The sequence below is a fragment of the Artemia sp. Qi Xiang Cuo genome, chromosome 5 (genome assembly GCF_049724085.1).
Source record: "Artemia sp. Qi Xiang Cuo chromosome 5, ASM4972408v1, whole genome shotgun sequence".
Taxonomy (NCBI): domain Eukaryota; kingdom Metazoa; phylum Arthropoda; class Branchiopoda; order Anostraca; family Artemiidae; genus Artemia; species Artemia sp. Qi Xiang Cuo.
Genome location: NC_142798.1, coordinates 51,407,325 through 51,427,083, shown reverse-complemented (window position 1 = coordinate 51,427,083; position 19,759 = coordinate 51,407,325). Strand labels below are relative to the sequence as shown.

Here is a 19,759-nt window from a genome sequence, read left to right as displayed (position 1 = left end):
CTTCTTTTTGTCCTAGATGGTTGGCTGATAAGGACGATGTTTGGTAATATGTTATCCTTCATCCAATGATCGTGTCCTAACCATCTCAACCTGTATCTCATTATAGCTTTAAAATAAGGGAATTAATCTTATTTTTCGTAGAGCTTACTGTTAGAGATAATCCATAGCCAAACAATCCAAACGTAATCCGTCGGCAATTTCTCAGGAAAAATCAAGCAAATCTTCCTCTGTCTTTCGGAGAGTACACGCTTCAGAACAATAGTTGATCTCTGTCATCAGTATAGCGCTCAATGTTCTATTCTTGGTTTCCAAAATTATGTTCCTATTCTTCCAAACTATTTTCAACTATGAAAAAACACCCTAGACCTTGGCCGTTCAACTTTTAACATCTTCACGGCACCTACCATCTTTACTAGTAATTTAATAAAAAAAAAAAGTTTTTTTAGCTGAAAATAATGAGCAACATTTAAACTTAAAATGAACAAAAATTATTCTGTATATGAAAGGGACTGTCCCCTCCTCAACGCCTTGCTCTTTATACTAAAGTTTTTTATTGTTTAAGAAAAAATAAAGTTGTGATAAAGAGTCAAACTTTAGCGTAAAGAGCAAGGCGTTGAGGAGGGGAAAGCCACTTCCATATACGGAATAATTTCTGTCCGTTTTAAGTTTTAATGTCGCTCCTTACTTTCAGTTAAAAAAACTTTTTTTTTTTATTTAATTTTTGAACGTTTTTGAATAAATGCAGGTTTTGATCTTGGCTCACATTACATGAATAATTAAAACAAAATTTTCATATTAATTTACTTTTATTTGGTTAAATGGCTTTCTCGAAAATGACTTGTTTCATTTTATTTACGAACGTTTTTATTAGTAACAAATATACGTAACTTATGAATTAACTTACGTAACGAACTTCTATATTCATATATTTTTAATACATATATTAGGGGGTTCGCCCCCTAGTCAATACCTTGCTCTTTAAGCGAAAGTTCAAATTTTGTTCCAATTCTTTAAAAATGACCGCTTAATCACAAAGGCCATTAATTAGAATAAATAGCTCTTATGAAAGTACTAAAAAATCTCTGGCTTAAAGAGAGAGGTATTGACTAGGGGGTGAACCCAATCATATATTTAATATTTTCAGTTCGTTTAAAGTTTTGATGTTGCTGCTGTTGCAGTTGAAAAACTTGTTTTTTTATATTTAATTTCTGATCTTTTTTTAAATAATGCTGGGAAGTCCGGCGTCCCCTTCATAGCAATGTCCCTTCCCCCATGAAAATTTCCTTCATGGAAAGATCCTCCCACATAACCCCCAACCCCAGAAACTTTCGCAGGAATTTGTTTCGGGGGGGGGGGGGTGGCCAAGTTGTTTCGGGGGGGGGGCAAATCCTTCAAACCCATTATTCTGTGAGAAAAATCAGAAAATTATGGGAAAATGAAAAAAATCGTGAGATTTCGGGAGGGGGCCCGGAGGCCCCCCCTGCGTATGTCCCTGCCCGACCCCCCCACTACCCGGAAAAATCTCTCCTGAAAACGTCTGTACTGTATACTTCCCAATAACCAATACTATATGTTAACATTGGGTAAAGTTCATAACTTTCAGCCCTCCTCCCGGGAACTTCGGGGGATTAAGTCATCTAAAAAGACATACTTATAATATTTTCGAACATGCTGAACAAAATGGCTGTCTCAAAATTTTGATCAGGTGACTTTGGGAAGACAATGAGCGTGGGAGGGGGCCCTGTTGCCCTCCATATTTTTTGGTCACTTAAAAAGGGTACTAGAACTTTTAATTTCCGTTCCAATGAGCCCTCCCACGATATTCTAGGACCACTGGGTCGATACGATCACCCCTGGGGAAAAAAAAAAATAAAAATAAACACGCACCCGTGATTTTTCTTCTGGCAAAAAATGCAAAATTCCACATTTTTGTAGATAGGAGCTTGAAACCTCTACAGTAGGGTTCTCTGATACGCGGAATATGATGGTGTGATTTTCATTAAGGTTATATAATTTTTAGGGGGTCTTTCTCCTTTTTTTCGAAAATCAGCCAAATTTTCTCAGGCGCGTAAATTTTGATACGTAAAATTAAACTTGATGAAACTTACATATTTGAAATCAGAATTAAAATCTGATTCTTTTGATGTATCTATTGGTATTAAAATTCCGTTTTTTAGAGTTTTGGTTACCATTGAGCCGGGTCGCTCCTTACTTACAGTTCGTTACCACGAACTGTTTGATAGTACCTATGTAAGTGAAGCTGTCCAGTTGATCAATTTTCTTGTTAACCGGGTAAGGCGTCCGCGTCTGGTCCCGCAACAAGTACAAGTGCAAGTAAGCAACATAACGTCTTCACCTTTACTTATTCCTAGTCTTAGTGAAAACCTCCAAAAATTCATTCATTTTGTTAAAATTTTCAACGAGGACCCTTAAATCATCTGCATAATCTAAATCTAGGGGAGTTTTATTTCCTAAATTCATTTCATGTTTCGTCATTGCCTTTTCTGTGCTCCTTATGACAACGTCCATCAAAACGATCAATATAAATAGGGATAGGACGCAACACTGCTTAACTCATTATTTGATACGAAACTAGCAACTAACCTCACTTCCTACCTTAACCGCAGTAATGATATTTTCATAAGTAACACTAATCACTTTAATATATTTATCCGGTATACCATACACGGATTGGACCTTCGCTAACTTTCTTCTATCAGCTGAATCAAGCCCTTGGTCGTACCATATAAAACTGAGGACTAATGGCTTTGGATGATTTAGGATGATTTCTCAATTATTAATCTAAAAGTTAAAATTAGGTCGACACATCCTCACCCTTTCCTAAAATCACGCTATTCTTCTCATAAAACAGTATTTACAACCAGTGTCGTTACTGGCCAAAATGTTTGGGGGGGGGGGGGGAGCAAGAGATTTTACCGACTGGCTGGCCGTTTTTACCGACTGTTTTTTGTCAATATAATTAGCATAATGTCCGTTTCGAATAAAATACGTAAAATCACTGCACGAGTCAGTAAAACCACTGCATTTACCAACCGAGATTTAGAATTCGGTGCATATCAGTTCACTATTTTAATACTGATTATTTAACCAAATAGTAAGTTGTGGCACCATCTGCAAAATCATGGCAGGAGTCGGTAAAACTGCTGTGTTTACCGATCAAGTTCAAAATTTCTGTAGATGACATGTAAGTATTGTCGTGGTCTTTACTGAACGAACAAAGAATTTTAGGGACGTCAGAAAAATTTACGTCAGAAAAATTCACGATTTTACCAACTTTTTTTAACCGAGTGACCAAAAACATTGGGGGTATCGCATCCCCTCCCCCCATACGCGACGGCCCTGTCTACAGTATCTTAAAGTAAAAACAGTATTATCATACTAAGTAATTTGCTTCCTACAGAAAACAAGCTAATGGCTTGATTACCTCTACTGCCTCTATGAAAGCTCCATGAAAATGACCACAGTCATTTTTATCACATTTCATATAGAGGTTTATTTCAAGTTTTTCTAAATATATTCCCCATTTTCCAATATCATATTCATAAACTTCAGTGCTTTATCTCTAAATAAACCCTAAGGTTTTCGACCCCCACCCCTCCATGTTCTTCAATTAAAAATTTAAATGCTACCTTTGTACAGAAAATATTCTAGTAGAAGGTCGTTAAACAAGGCATAATTCTCTCTAAGCATATAAGGAATATTTCAGTTTTTTGTGTCTTTTAAATTACTTTTCCCCAAACTATTAGACTAATTGGGCCAGTTGTCCTTATTCCGTATCATAGGCAGCGCGCTAGCGCTACCAAGTAAAGAATTTTGTGGGCACAATGTGTTTTTTTCCTCCATACCCGGGCACTTAATATCGAAGGAGTTGTTGTAGAAACTTCGAAAACGGCTCATTCGATTGGAAATTGGAGTGGCTAGTGGCCTTTTTAATAGTCGAAAGTGATTGGAGGGCAACTAGCCTCCCCCCCCCACCCCCATCATTCCGCCGAACACATCCAATCAAAATTTTGAGATAGCCATTTTGTTCCGCGTATTTGATTTCCACATATAAAATATATTTTTGAGGAGGATACTCCCCCACAACCCTCGGGGCAAGGGTTTAAGTTATACCCTGAGGGCATATAAGATCAATGTTGACACACTGTACAGTTTATTATTTTTTTCTTTAAAGCAGGGCACCTCGTGTGGAAGGGTTCGTCGTAGAGACTTTAAAGGAGGCCCATTCGATTGGAAATCAAGAGTTCTAGTGCTATTTTTAATAGTCAAAAGTAATTGGAGGGCAACTAGCCCCCCCCCCCCACTCACGCCAATCATTCCCCCAAACACATCCAATCGAATTTTGAGATAGCCATTTTGTTCAGCTTAGTTGATTTCAAGATAGAAAATGTGTTTTTGAAGAGGACACTCCACCGCAACCCTCAGGGCAAGGGTTTTATGTTGTGCCCAGGGGGCATATAAGATTTTTATAGAAGGCGTTGTCGTAGAAACGTCAAAACAGGCTCATTCGATTGGAAATTCAAAGGGCTAGTGCCCTTTTTAATATTATAAAGTGATTGGAGGGAACCTAGCCCCCCCCCCCCACGCTCATCATTCCCCCAAACACATTTAATCAAAATTTTGAGATAGTCATTTTGTTCATCGTAGTTGCTTTCCAGATATAAAATATGTTTTTGAGGAGGACACTCCCGCACAACCCTCAGAGCAAGGGTTTTGAGTAATGCCCAGGGGGTATATAAGGTTTTTATTGAAGGCGTTATCGTAGAAACTTCAAAACAGACTCGTTCGATTGGAAATTCAAAGGGCTAGTGCCATCTTTAATAGTCGAAAGTGATCGGAGGGCAACTAGTGCCCCCCTTCCCCACGCCCATTGTTCCACCAAACACATCGAATCAAAATTTTGAGATAGCCATTTTGTTTTGCGTAGTTGATTTCAAGACAGAAAATGTTTTTTTGACGAGGAGACTCCCCCGCAACCCTCAGAGCAAGGGTTTTATGTTGTGCCCTGGGGGCATATAAGATTTTTATAGAAAGCGTTGTCGTAGAAACGTCAAAACAGGCTCATTGGATTGGAAATTCAATGGGCTTGTGCCCTTTTTAATATTGGAAAGGGATTGGAGGGAAACTAGCCCCCCCCCCCCCCACGCCCATCATTCCACAAAACACATCCAATCAAAATTGTGAGATAGCCATTTTGTTCAGCGTAGTCTATTTCCAGATAGAAAATATGTTTTTGAGGAGGATACTCCCCCATAACCCTCAGGGCAAGGGTTTTAAGTTATGCCCTGGGGGTATATAAGGTTTTTAATGAAGGCGTTGTCGTAGAAACTTCAAAACAGACTCATTCGATTAGAAATTTAAATGGCTAGTGCCCTTTTTAATAGTCGAAAGTGATTGGAGGGCAACTAGCCCCCCCCCCAACGCCCATCCTTCCCCCAAACACATTCAATCAAAATTTTGAGATGGCCATTTTGTTCAGCGTAGTTGATTTAAAGATAGAAAATGTGTTTTTGAGGAGGAGATTCCCCTCAACCCTCAGAGCAAGGGTTTTAAATTATGCCCTGGGGGCATATAAGGTTTTTATAGAAGGCGTTTTCGTAGAAACTTCAAAAATGCCTCATTCGATTAGAAATTCAAACGGCTAGTGCCCTTTTTAATAGTCGAAAGTGATTGGAGGGCAACTAGCCCGCCCACGCCCATCTTTCCCCAAACATATCCAATCAAAATTGTGGGATAGCCATTTTGTTCAACGTATTTGATTTCCAGATAGAAAACAGGTTTTTGAGGAGGACATTCCCCACAACCTTCAAGGCAAAGGTTTTAAGTTATGCCCTGTGGGGCATATAAGGTTTTTATAGAAGACGTTGTCTTAGAAACTTCAAAACAGGCTCATTCGATTGGAAATTCAAAGGGCTAGTGCCCTTTTTAATGGTCGAAAGTGATTGAAGGGCAACTAGCCCCTCCCACGCCCATGATTCCCTCAAACCCATCCAGTCAAAGTTTTGAAATAGCCATTTTGTTCAGCGTAGTTGATTTCCAGATAGAAAATATGGTTTTGAGGAGGAAACTCCCCCACAACCCTCGGGGCAAGGGCTTTAAGTTATGCCCTGGGGGTATATAAGGTTTTTATTGAAGGCGTTGTCGTAGAAACGTCAAACAGGCTCATTCGACTGGAATTTCAAAGAACTAGTGCCCTTTTTAATAGTCGAAAGTTATTGGGGGGCAACTAGCCACCCCCCCACACGCATTGTTCCCCCAAACACATCCGATCAAAATTTTGAGATAGCCATTTTGTTCAGCGTAGTTGATTTCAAGATAGAAACTGTGTTTTTGAGGAGGGGACTCCCCCAAAACCCTCAAAGCAAGGGTTTTAAGTTATGCCCTGGGGGCATATAAGGTTTTTATTGAAGGTGTTGTCGTAGAAACTTCAAAAAAGCCTCATTTGATTTGAAATTCAAAGGGCTAGTGCCCTTTTTAATAGTCGAAAGTAATTGGAGGACAACTAGCCCCCCCCCCCACACCCGTCTTTCTCCCAAACAAATCTAATCAATATTGTGAGATAGCCATTTTGTTCAACATATTTGATTTCCAGATAGAAAAAAGGTTTTTGAGGAGGACACTCCCCCAAAACCATCAGGGCAAGGGTTGTATGTTATGCCCTGGGGGCATATTAGGCTTTTATAGAAGGTGTTGTCGCATAAACTTCAAAACAGGCTCATTCGATTGGAAAATCAAAGGGCTAGTGCCCTTCTTAATAGTCAAAAGTGATTGGAGGGCAACAAGCCCCCCCCACGCCCATCTATCCCCCAAACACATCCAATTAAAACTTTGAGACAGCCATTTTGTTCAGCGTAGTTGATTTCAAGACAGAAAATGTGTTTTTGAGGAGGAGACTCCCCACAACCCTCAGAGCAAGGGTTCTAAGTTATGCCCTGGGGGCATATTAGGTTTTTATAGAAGGTATTGTTGTAGAAACTTCAAAAAAGCCTCATTCGATTGGAAATTCAAACGGCTAGTGCCCTTTTTAATAGTTGAAAGTGATTGGAGGGCAACTAGCCCTCCCACCCCCACCCCCCATGCTCAGGGGGTATATAAGGTTTTTATTGAAGGCGTTGTCGTAGAAACTTCAAAACAGCCTCATTCAATTGGAAATTCAAAGGGCTAGTGCCCTTTTTAAAGGTCGAAAGTGATTGGACGGCAACTAGCCCCACCACCACGCCCATCGTTCCCCCAAACACATCCAACCAAAATTTTGAGATAGCCATTTTGTTCAGCGTTGTTGGTTTCAAGACAGAAAATGTGTTTTTGAGGAGGACACTCCCCCACAACCCTCAGAGCAAGGGTTTTAAGTTATGCCGTGGGGGCATATAAGGTTTTTATAGAAGGCGTTGTCGCAGAAACTTCAAAAAAGCCTCATTCGATTGGAAATTCAAACGGCTAGTGCCCTTTTTAATAGTCGAAAGTGGTTGGAGGGCAACTAGCCCCCCAAGCCCATCTTTCCCCCAAACACATCCAATCAGAATTTTGAGATAACCATTTTGTTCAGCGTAGGCTAGTTGATTTTCAGATAGAAAGTATGTTTTTTAGGAGGACACTCCCCCACAACCCTCAGGGCAAGGGTTTTAAGTTATCACCTGGGGTCATATAAGATTTTTATAAGAAGGCGTTGTCGAAGAAACTTCAAAACAGGCTCAGTCGATTGGAAATTTAATAGGCTAGTTCCCTTCTTGATAGTCGAAAGTGATTGTAGGGGAACTAGCCCCTCCCCCACGCCCATCATTCCCCCAAACATATCCAATCAAAATTTTGAGATAGCCATTTTGTTCAGCGTAGTTGATTTCCTGATAGAAAATATGATTTTGAGGAGGACAGTCCCCAACAACCCTCAGGGCAAGGGTTTTAAGTTATGCCCTGGGGTATATAAAGTTTTTATAGAAGGCGTTATCGTAGAAACTTCAAAAAAGGCTAATTTGATTGGAAATTCAAACGGCTAGTGCCCTTTTTAATAGTCGAAAGTGATTGGAGGACAACTAGCCCCCCCCCCCACACCCGTCTTTCTCCCAAACAAATCTAATCAATATTGTGAGATAGCCATTTTGTTCAACGTATTTGATTTCCAGATAGAAAAAAGGTTTTTGAGGAGGACACTCCCCCACAACCCTCAGGGCAAGGGTTTTAAGTTATGCCCTGGGGGCATATAAGGCTTTTATAGAAGGCGTTGTCGTAGAAACTTCAAAACAGGCTCATTCAATGGGAAATTCAAAGGGCTAGTGCCCTTCTTAATAGTCAAAAGTGATTGGAGGGCAACAAGCCCCCCCCCCCACGCCCATCGTTCCCCCAAACACATCCAATTAAAATTTTGAGATAGCCATTTTGTTCAGCGTAGTTGATTTCAAGACAGAAAATGTGTTTTTGAGGAGGAGACTCCCCCAAAAACCTCAGAGCAAGGGTTTTAAGTTATGCCCTGGGGGCATATAAGGTTTTTATAGAAGGTATTGTCGTAGAAACTTCAAAAAAGCCTCACTCGATTGGAAATTCAAACGGCTAGTGCCCTTTTTAATAGTTGAAAGTGATTGGAGGGCAACTAGCCCTCCCACCCCCACCCCCCAAGCTCTGGGGGGATATAAGGTTTTTATTGAAAGCGTTGTCGTAGAAACATCAAAACAGCCTCATTGGATTGGAAATTCAAAGGGCTAGTGCCCTTTTTAATGGTAGAAAGTGATTGGAGGGCAACTAGCCCCCACCCCACCAAGCCCATCGTTCCCCCAAACACATCCAATCAAAATTTTGAGATAGCCATTTTGTTCAGTGTAGTTGATTTCAAGATAGAAAATGTGTTTTTGAGGAGGAGACTCCCGCACAACCCTCAGAGCAAGGGTTTTAAGTTATGCCCAGAGGCAATATAAGGTTTTTATTCAAGGCATTGTCGTATAAACTTCAAAAAAGCCTCATTTGATTGAAAATTCAAAGGGCTAGTGCCCTTTTTAATAGTCGAAAGTGATTGGAGGGCAACTAGCCCCCCACGCCCATCTTTCCCCCAAACACATCCAATCAAAATTGTGAGATAGCCATTTTGTTCAACGTATTTAATTTCCAGATAGAAAATAGGTTTTTGAGGAGGACACTCCCCCACAACCCTCGGAGCAAGGGGTTTAATTTATGCCCTGGGTGCATATAAGGTTTTTAGTAGAAGGTATTGTCATAGAAACTTCAGAACAGGCTCATTCGATTGGAAATTCAAAGGGCTAGTGCCCTTTATAATAGTCGAAAGTGATTGGAGGGCAACTAGACCCCCCCCCATGCCCATCATTAACCCGAACACATCCAATCAAAATTGTGAGATAGCCATTTTGTTCAGCGTAGTTGATTTTCAGATAGAAAACATGTTTTTGAGGAGGACACTCCCCCACAACCCTTAGGGCAAAGGTTTTAAGTTATGCCCTGGGGGCATATAAGGTTTTTATAGAAGGCGTTGTCGCAGAAACTTCAAAACAGGCTCATTTGATTTGGAATTCAAAGGGCTAGTGCCCTATTTAACAGTTGAAAGCGATTGGAGGGCAACCAGCCCCCACGCTCATCATTCCCCCAAACACATTCAATCAGAATTTTGAGATAACCATATTGTTCAGTGTAGGCTAGTTGATTACCAGATAGAAAATATGTTTTTTTAGGAGGACACACCCCCACAACACTCAGGGCAATGGTTTAAGTTATCCCCTGGGGCCATATAAGATTTTAATAAGAAGGCGTTGTCGAAGAAACTTCAAAACAGGCTCATTCAATTGGAAATTTAAAGGGCTAGTTCCCTTCTTGATAGTCGAAAGTGATTGGAGGGGAACTAGCCCCTCCCCCACGCCAATCATTCCTCCAAACACATCGAATCAAAATTTTGAGATAGCCATTTTGTTCAGCGTAGTTGATTTCCTCATAGAAAATATGATTTTGAGGAGGACACTCCCCAACAACCCTCAGGGCAAGGGTTTTAAGTTATGCCCTGGGGTATATAAAGTTTTTATAGATGGCGTTGTCATAGAAACTTCAAAAGAGGTTCATTTGATTGGAAATTCAAAGGGCTAGTGCCCATTTTAATATTTGAATGTGATTGGTGGGCAACTAGGCCACGCCCCCCCCCCCACGTCCATCATTCACCCAAATACATCCAATCAAAATTTTGAGATAACCATGTTGTTTAGCTTAGGCTAGTTGATTTCTAGATAGAAAATATATTTTTGAGAAGGACACTCCCCCACAACCTTCAGGGCAAGGGTTTTAAGTTATGCCCTGGGGGCATATAAGGTTTTATAGAAGGTGTTATCGTAGAAACTTCAAAAAAGGCTAATTCGATTGGAAATTCAAAGGGCTAGTGTCCTTTTTAATAGTAGAAAGTGATTGGAGGGCAACTAGCCCCCCTCCACATCCATCATTCCATCAAACACATCCAATCAAAATTTTTAGATAGCCATTTTGTTCAGCGTAGTTGATCTCCAGATAGAAAATATGTTTTTGAGGAGGATACTCCACCACAGCCCTCAGGGTAAGGGTTTTAAGTTATGCCCTGGGGGCATATAAGGTTTTATAGAAGGCGTTGTCCTAGAAACACATACGCACAGTTTTTTTTGCAACAGATTTTTTTGCGAATGGTATCAAGTTTTCCATTTCAGGTCAACTAGAGGAGGTATGAAACCAAGTTAAACAGTACTATTTGTGTCCAGATTTTTGAAAGAGTGTATGTTGTTAAAAATTGCTGAAAATTTTCCTCCAGCATACAAATAGCAGGCCAAACTATAAAGTCTTTAAAAAAACGAAAAGATTTAAAGTGTTATTTTCTTTTTCCCTGAAAAGACTATGTCAAAATAAAACGAACAGAAATTAATTAAAAAAAACTTTTTCCACAAAATAAGTGTTTCAAAGAAAAGTAAAGAACTCGATTAAACAAAAAATGAGCAAAAATAAAATCAAATAATCTACCAAGCTCGAAACTACCACAAATCAGCATCGAAAAATAAATGAAACTCAAAACGAACAGAAATTACAATAGATATCCGATTCAAACTCAAAACGAGCAGAAATTAACATAAGTTGGGCGCAAAATCCCTATGCCTTCCCAAGGCTAGAACAAAATCTGCACTTTACTGAAAAAATACAAATGAATGTGCATTGTCAGTTTAATATACATATACTGGTATTTAGTAATCAAAATGTTAAAATAATTTGATTTATTAAAGTTATAAAAGTAATACCATTTATATTTTTTCAGTAAAGTGAAAATTTTGTTCTGGCCTTGGGAAGCCATAGGGGTTTTGCGCCCAACTTATGTCAATTTCTGTTCGTTTTGAGTTTGAATCGGTTATTTATTGTAATTTCTGTTCGTTTTGGGTTTCATTTATTTACCGATGCTGATTTGTGGTAGTTTCGAGCTTGGTAGATTATTTGATTTTATTTTTGCTCGTTTTTTGTTTAATGGAGTTCTTTACTTTTCTTTGAAAAACTTATTTTTTGGAATTTTTTTTTAATTAATTAGAAAAACAATGCCTCGGTTGGCCCATGTAAACTATTGTCGGGGCTCTTATATTACTCTGTAAAAACTTCAGCAGCGAAAATTTGAGTATTTAAGCTGGTTTCTGATTAGCGAATTATTTTAGCCGAACGAACACTTAAAAATAAGATAGCATATTGAAACTACGTAATGCAAGTTATTATATTAGAGTACCAGACGGCCAATAATTTATTTTAATTCTTTTTTTTCATTATTAATACCACCCCCTCTCCTCTCATTGGTACCAACATCTTTAAAATCCAAAACTATTAACTATTTTTTTTTTTGTACAGCCTACACTTAAAAACAAACTAATTTAAAACATTTACGTGACGGTGTTTTCTGCCCTATACATGTAAACAGTCTATACAGAGGAAATTTTTTTATATTGTGATACATGGATGGAGCATTACTAAGGGTTATAAAGTGTAGTACGTATTCACAGCAACTATTAGGAGGGTGGTCACTGTATTTTTGTGTGAGAGGAGGGGTTGCCCAATAACTCAAAAGCCCAAATTTCCAAAATTTTGTGAGAGGTTCTCCAGATCAAAATGAAGAGAGAATTACTTTCTTAATCTTTTTATTTGTAAGCATATATTTGGGATAAGCATGCTGAGCAAGAGGGGAGCAATTAGCTCTCCTCTCATCGAAAATATCATTTACTGGGAGACAAAAGCTGACATTCATATGTATACCTGCACAAAGGCTGAAGGGATGAGGGAAACCAAAAGGGGATGGCATCTCTCTTCACATTTATGATAGCCCAAGATGTTACATTTAAAAGGACAAGAAAATAAGGGATTTTTTCGAATGACAGTAAAGAGTTATTTCATAACTTAAAACAAAAATAAGTAATCATATATCATAGAAAATTATATTACTACTTAACGACATTTTAGCAGTATTCATTTACAATGAGAGGTTGATTGTTCGCCAAAACACATAAAAAAAAAACAGTTCATTTTTCATACTTAAAAAAACATTACTGACCAAAATAATTGTTTAAGAAATTTTTAATTTTATTTCAAGTTTTTCTTACTACTCCAGAAGCTTGAATGTCGTATTTTCTACTTAAATATTTTTACTTAGGTTTGGAGAAGATACAAGAAGTGGAAGTTCAACAGGCAAATCGGGATTGCAGCTACTTGTTGCAACTTTCATACACATGAAAAATCCATATCAACTTTTAATCATTCCACTGACTCTTTGGTCCGGGTTTGAACAAGCTTTCTTAGGTGCTGATTTTACGGCAGTATGTAATTTTAGCTTTATTTTCTTCTTTTTGGCCTTATCCACTTAAATTGAGTTTTTGTTTCGATACCTCTTTAACCGAGTCTTGCGCTCTATGGTTAATTAGGGTCATACAAAACACACATAAAAACCCGTTTAAGGTAAAGCAAGGTTAGGTAAAAATTCTCCGGTCTGAACTAACTTAAAGATCCTTAAAATTTTTATAATACTCTTCCAGCAATGAAATCTCCAGGGTTGGTCTCAAGGGCACTGGCAGAAAATTTTCCGGGGGGGGGGGGGGAGGTAGACGCCGAAATAGCAGTGGTGGTTGGGTGACAGGGAATATTTTTTAGGATATTTTTTTCGTAGGAATAAGTTTATTTTTAAATACGTATAGGAAAAAAGTCTAAAATAAAAAGAGCTTTCTTAGGTGCTTTCTCGTTTTTTTTTTGTCAAATAAAACGACAAGGATTCCTGGCAAAGATATTAATTTATTTAATCAATAATGTATTTAATTATTATGCATTTAATCCTAAAAGAAAATCAAACTCAAGCCAAAATTACAGAAAGATTTACTGCTTCCGTAGATTATAACTGATGTAGATTTGTCTTTGTGCAATTTCCTACGCCTTAGAATAGTTTACAGAAGGAGTAGAGATACTCAAAATTATCCTGCCTGCATAGATACCATGTTTTGATTTTATAACGGCCATGTAAAATCACATGGCCTGAAAAAATCATTCTGCCTGCATAGATACCACGTTTTGATTTTATAACGGCGATGGAAAATATATCTCTTTCATAACAGGACAATTCTAACCTGAACTTTCAGACAATCCTTTATACTTTCAGACATTAAAAAAAAATAGAATAACGAAAGAAAAATAAAATTTAAACTCACTATCCAGCTGCCAAATTAACCCTCTTTCTTTTTATTGCCCTATTCAACTAAATAAAATGAACAGGTTCGAAGAGAATCTTATCAAATAGTTTGTGATAAAAACTGGAAGTAAAAAGTGACTTAGACAAATATTCACCAAAACTAAAAATGGAATTCTCATGACACTCACTACACCGGCAGTATTAGATTTTTTATGCTGATTCTAAATATATAAAATTCTTTCAGTTTATTCTTACCCACCCAAAACCAAATACCTGAGAAAATATGCCTGATTTTTGAAAAAAGAGACCCCCCAAAAAAAAGCAAGCGAGCGATCTTATTGAAAATCCCTTCATTAAATACATCATATCTGAGAACTCTACGTGGAGGTTTCAAGCTCGAATCTTCAAAATGGGGAATTTTGCATTTTTTTTTTGTCTGAAGAAACATCGTCGATGCACGTTTATTTTTTTTTTCCAGGGATGCTTGTATCAAATCGTTGGTCCAAGATAATTGGGAGGGAGCTCATTTAAACGTAAATTTAAAGCTCTTTTTTAAGTGACCATACAGATTGGGCCAAGGGAAAATCTTGTTTTTTTGCCGTTTTAGGGCACCAAACTACGACTCTACAGCGATTCAATTTAAAGTCGATTCGATTAGACTCGATTCGATTTAAAGTCGATTCGATTCGATTTAAAAGTATCAATAACTATATTTTAGGCATCCTAGTTGCAAAAGAAGTAATGCCAAACGGTGGTAGCACTGAATTCAACCAAGTGGGTTTGCTTTATTTGCAACGAAAATATGCTAAGTTTGGTGATCTGTAATTCTGTATCAGTTTTGATGAAACGGGATAAGTCATTGTTTAGGTGGGGGTAGGATAGATTCCTACAAAAGCATATTTTAATGGACACACTACTTACTCTTCATGAGGTTTCAGATAAATTTTGAAAGAGCTAGGGAAGGAGTAGGAATTAATTAAAATGTTACTCTATACAGCTAAAATATTAAATTCCCGTATCTACCAGCACAGAAGAGGAAAAGGTAAGGCAGGTTATCATCAACCCCGCCAGGAAATTTCTTTGGGGATAGCAAACACTGCTAGCAGCTTAGTTTTCAGCAATTTTAGGTAGTAATATTTTTCTTTTTCTATTTACATAAAGTACTTTAGTGTGTTTAAACAAATATATTTAATGTATTTATCAATAAAAAGGGCAGCCAACAATGATTTTGTCCAAACAAACATTTTTTCCATGTTTTTTCCCTATTCTGCTTTTTTTCCTTTGGTTTCCTTATAATTACTATATAGTCCCAAATTTCCAGGTGGAGGCCATGGCCCCCCTGACCCCCTTGCTGGTGCCCATGGCCTCGTCAAGCCAAAAATGAGTAAAAATAAATTCAAATAATTTTCTAAGCGTAAACCTACCACAAATCACCATAAATAAATGAATTGAACCCAAAACGAACAGAAATAAAAATAAAAAACCTATTCAAACTCAAAATAGCAACAATTACCATGAGTAGGGCTGACAACCCTCACAATCCCTCAAGACCAGAAAGTAGTTCGCAGTATACTGAAAACAAAATACATTTTAAATGTTTTCACTTTTTTGACTTCAACAAATAAAGAAGTATTAAGACTAAAAAGGAATAGATATCAGAATATGTATATCAAATTGACAATACACGGTTATTTTTTTTATTTTTTTTTTAAGTAAAGATTATTTTCTGGTCTGAAGAAGACATGGGTTTCGTCAGCAACACTGCTTTTACTTTTTGTTTGTTTTGACTTTGACTAGGTTGTCTATTGTAATTTCCGTTAGTTTTAAGCTTATTTATTGACTAATCGTTATTGGCATGAGTTCAAAATCTAGAAAATAAGAAGAATAAGCTTATAGAATTTAACAATACTTTTGTCAGTAAAAACTAAAGGAATTTAGAATATGTTGGTTCCCAAAGCAAACTATCCTTTCAAAGGATAGCCAAACCTTCTTAAACTTTTTGGTGCCATATGTTTTAGCTTAATGTTGATGATTGTTTGCCTAATTTGTTCTTCTTAAACTTTTTTTTTTATTTGGCACACGCTACTGCCAAAAATCGCAGAAGTTCATATGGAAGTCTTTTCAAAACCAATGGATTTGTGTGTTTTTTTTTAAGTTTTGAAGACACTTGTAGTGTAAATTCCTCTTTCTTTCGTTCCTTAGCACTTTGGAACGAAACTAAAAAAAAAAACTCAAATAAAAGTTTCAAATTTAGAAACCTTATTTCCCACAGGGGGGAAGGGTATTTTCCGCGAGGGTATTTTCCAAGGAGGGGGGTATTTTCCAAGGAGGGGGTTACTTTCCTCGGATAGGCATTTTTCGGGGGATTAAACACCCCCCCCCCCCATTCAATATATTAATTTATGTTATTTTACTGTGTTCATGGCTGTATATTTGGCTTTAAAATACACTTATTTGTCTATCTATCTAATTTGCAAAATAATTGTACCAAACACATTTTGCATGCAGACCCGCTATGCTTACCCCCCCCCCCCCAATGTGCAAATCTATAGCGCAAATTTATTTCTAAAGTAACGAAGAAACTAAAAAAACCAAAAAAAAACCAGCGTGTTCTCGAATTTTAAACAGCGTAAACTTGAGTGAGTGACGCATAATACACAAGTACCAAGATTCCTTACCCCTACAGAAATTAAAAAAAATAAAACTCAAATAAAATTCTCATATTTGGAAAGCTTTATTTTCCACGGGGGGAGGGGGTATTTTTCGGGGGGATATTTTCCAGGGGGATATTTTCCGGGGGGGGTATTTTCCGGGGGGGGGGGGGTATCTGCCGGAGGGGTATTTTCCGCGGGGGTATTTTCCGGGGGTGGTGTTTTCTGCGGGGGTATTTTCTGCGGGGGTATTTTTCGGAGGGGGGTATTTTCCGGGGGTATTCGCCGGGGGGGGGGGTAAACGCCGGCCACCATTTCAAGGATATCTCATTGGACTTTGATGGGTAATCAAACAGTTCGTGGTAACGAACTGTAAGTAAGGAGCGACCCGGCTCAATAGTAACCGAAACTCTAAAAAACGGAATTTTGATACCAATAGATATATCAAAAGAATTGGCTTATTATGCTGATTCCAAATATTTAAGTTTAGTTTTAGTTTAGTTCATTAAGTTTAGTCTTATCCATCAAAAGCTACAAGCCTGAGAAAATTTGTCTGTTATTTGAAAAAAGGATGAACGACCCCCTTGAAGACATAGAATATTAATGAAAATCACACTATCAGATTCAGCATATCAAAGAATCCAGCTGTGTAGGTTTCAAGCTCATATCTACAAAAAAGTGGAATTTTATAATTTTTGCAAGAAGAAAGATTACGGATACATGTTTATTTGTTTTTTTTCCCCAGGGTGATTTTATCGACCCAGTGGGCCAAGAATGTACGGAGAGGGCTTATTCTAACGGAAATGAAAATTTCTAGTGCCAATTTTAAGTGACCAAAAAAGTCGGAACGTAACTATGCCTCCTCCTACGCCATTTTTTCCCAAACCGTCTAATCGGAATTCTGGGATAGCTGTTTTGTTCAACATGCCTGAAAGGTCCAATAACTATGTCCTTGGAGATAAAATGACCCCCTACCGACCCCGGGGAAAGGTTTTTAAGTTATAAAATTTGCCAATTTTTTTTATCTGCTATTGGGAAGTATGCATACATTTTTTTGGGCGGGGAAGGGGGAATTTTCTGCTGATAGGATTTTGCACTGGGAGAAATTTCCCTGGAGAGAGCAGTTTTCAGGGGGACTTTTCAGGAAAAATTTTAAACTGGGTGAATTTGCCAGAATTCCTATACGAATTTTCTTTATATGTCTTGCTTCCTCTTTACCGATTCAATTTTACGCGTGGAGATGTTAAGGTTAATTACCCGGGGTAATTTTTCGCCAGGATTGGATTGTCCGGAAGATATTTCTAAGGGCAGGGGGATTTTTCACCGAGGAGGAGCCAGATGTCCTGGCGTTAATAAAAATCGATCAGAAATTAAATAAAAAAACATATTTTTTCAACTGAAAGTAAGGAGCAACATTACAACTTAAAACGAACAGAAATTATTACGCATATGGGGGGGATGCCCCCTCCTCAACACCTAACTCTTTACGCTTAAATGTTGTTAGTAGAGTGCTAACTTATACTTCTATCGAGGCCCTAGGAATTCCTATGCTATTCTGGGGGTTTATGTTCCTTCCTATGCTATTCTGAGGGTTTATGTTCCTTCCTATGCTATTCTGGGGGATTTATGTTCCTTCCTATGCTATTCTGAGGGTTTATGTTCCTTCCTATGCTATTCTGAGAGTTTATGTTCCTTCCTATGCTATTCTGAGGGTTTATGTTCCTTCCTATGCTATTCTGAGGGTGTATGTTCCCTCCCATGTTATTCTAAGGGTTTATATTCCCTCCCATGCTATTCTGAGGGTTTATGTTCCTTCCTATGCTATTATAAGGGCTTATGTTCCTTGGTGTCTTTCCAGAGCATGTACTTGACGATGGAGAAAAAGGGTTAAAGTGATGAGCAATTACGAGCGGGGATTCCCCGCTGTTTTTTTTTTTTAATCGAAAACTAGAGATTGTCAAATTGCGTATTTAGGAATGGTTTTGTAGGGAAAGCTGTCTATCACTCATGTGTTATCCACAGCTCCATTTCTTTAGGATTTGCGAATTTGATCCTATTAAGGTGGAGAAAAAAAAAGAAAACGGTTTAGCATTTGCGAATACATCGATGTGCTGTCAATTTAAAATAGTTTAGAAATAAAAAAATTTAACAAGAAATGACTGGAAAGCGTTTTGGGGGAGATGGGTTGATTGTTTACTGTATAATACACAAGTGATGTTTGGACACTGTTGTCAACTTTTGCCTGATTTCGTGTGGGTTTTCCTTACTTAGTGCTCATTAAAAACGAATTTTTTTGTTAAATAAGTAATTCTTGTATCTTTTAAAAGAGCTTTACGGGGTTTGAGAGACTCTGTTGCCTGATTCCATGTGGTTTTTCTTTACTTGGTGCCCATTAAAAACGAAATTTTTGTGTTAAATAAGTAGTTGTTGTATCTTTTTTAAAAGAGCTTTACGGGGTTTGAGAGACTCTGTTACCTGATTCCTTGTGGTTTTTCTTTACTTGGTGCCCACTAAAAACCAAATTTTTTTCTTAAATAAGTAGTTCTTGTATCTTTTAAAAGAGTTTTACGGGGTTTGAGAGACTCTGTTGCCTGGTTCCGTATGGTTTTTCTTTACTTGGTGCCCATTAAAAACTAAATTTTTTTGTTAAATAATTAGTTATTGTATCTTTTAAAAGAGCTTTACGGGGTTTAATAGACTCGGTTGACTGATTCTGCGTGGTTTTTCTTTACTTAGTGTCTATCAAAAACGAATCTCCTTTGTTAAATTAGTAGTTCTTGTATGTTTTTAAAGAGCTTTTGGGACTTTGAAGGACTCGGGTGCCTGATTTCACGTTGTTTTTCTTTACTTGATGCTCATTAAAAACGAATTTTTTGTGTTAAATAAGTAGTTCTTGTATCTTTTAAAAGAGCTTTACGGGGTTAGAAAGACTCTGTTGCCTGATTCCGTGTGGTTTTTCTTTACTTGGTGCCCATCAAAAACGAAATTTTTGTGTTAAATAAGTAGTTCTTGTATATTTTAAAAGAGCTTTACGGGGTTTGTGAGACTCTGTTGCCTGATTCTGTGTGGTTTTTCTTTATTTGTTGCCCATTGAAAACAAAATTTTTGTGTTATATAAGTAGTTCTTGTATCTTTTAAAAGAGCTTTACGGGGTTTGAGAGACTCTGTTGTCTGATTCCGTGGGTTTTTTCTTTACTTTGTGCCCATTAAAAACGAAAATTTTGTCTTAAATAATTAGTTCTTGTATATCTTAAAAGAGCTTTACGGGGTTTGAGAGACTCTGTTGCCTGATTCTGTGTGGTTTTCTTTACTTGGTGCCCATTAAAAACGAAATTTTTGTGTTAAATAAGTAGTTCTTGTATCTTTTAAAAGAGCTTTACGGGGTTTGAGAGACTCGGTTGCCTGATTCCGTGTGTTTTTTCTTTACTTGGTGCCCATT

The 19,759-nt window shown here is 37.7% G+C and overlaps 1 protein-coding gene across 2 annotated transcripts in view; it reads left to right on the top strand.

Annotated features, from left to right (window-relative positions):
- Nucleotides 1-19,759, top strand: part of LOC148952241 (N-acetylglucosamine transporter UNC93A-like) — a 114,136-nt gene that overhangs the window by 50,815 nt on the left and 43,562 nt on the right. For both annotated transcript variants that reach the window (XM_089088891.1, XM_089088890.1), the window contains one exon: nt 12,647-12,809. In XM_089088891.1, coding sequence (XP_088945017.1) covers nt 12,647-12,809 — 163 coding nt within the window. The remainder of the gene's footprint in view (nt 1-12,646; nt 12,810-19,759) is intronic.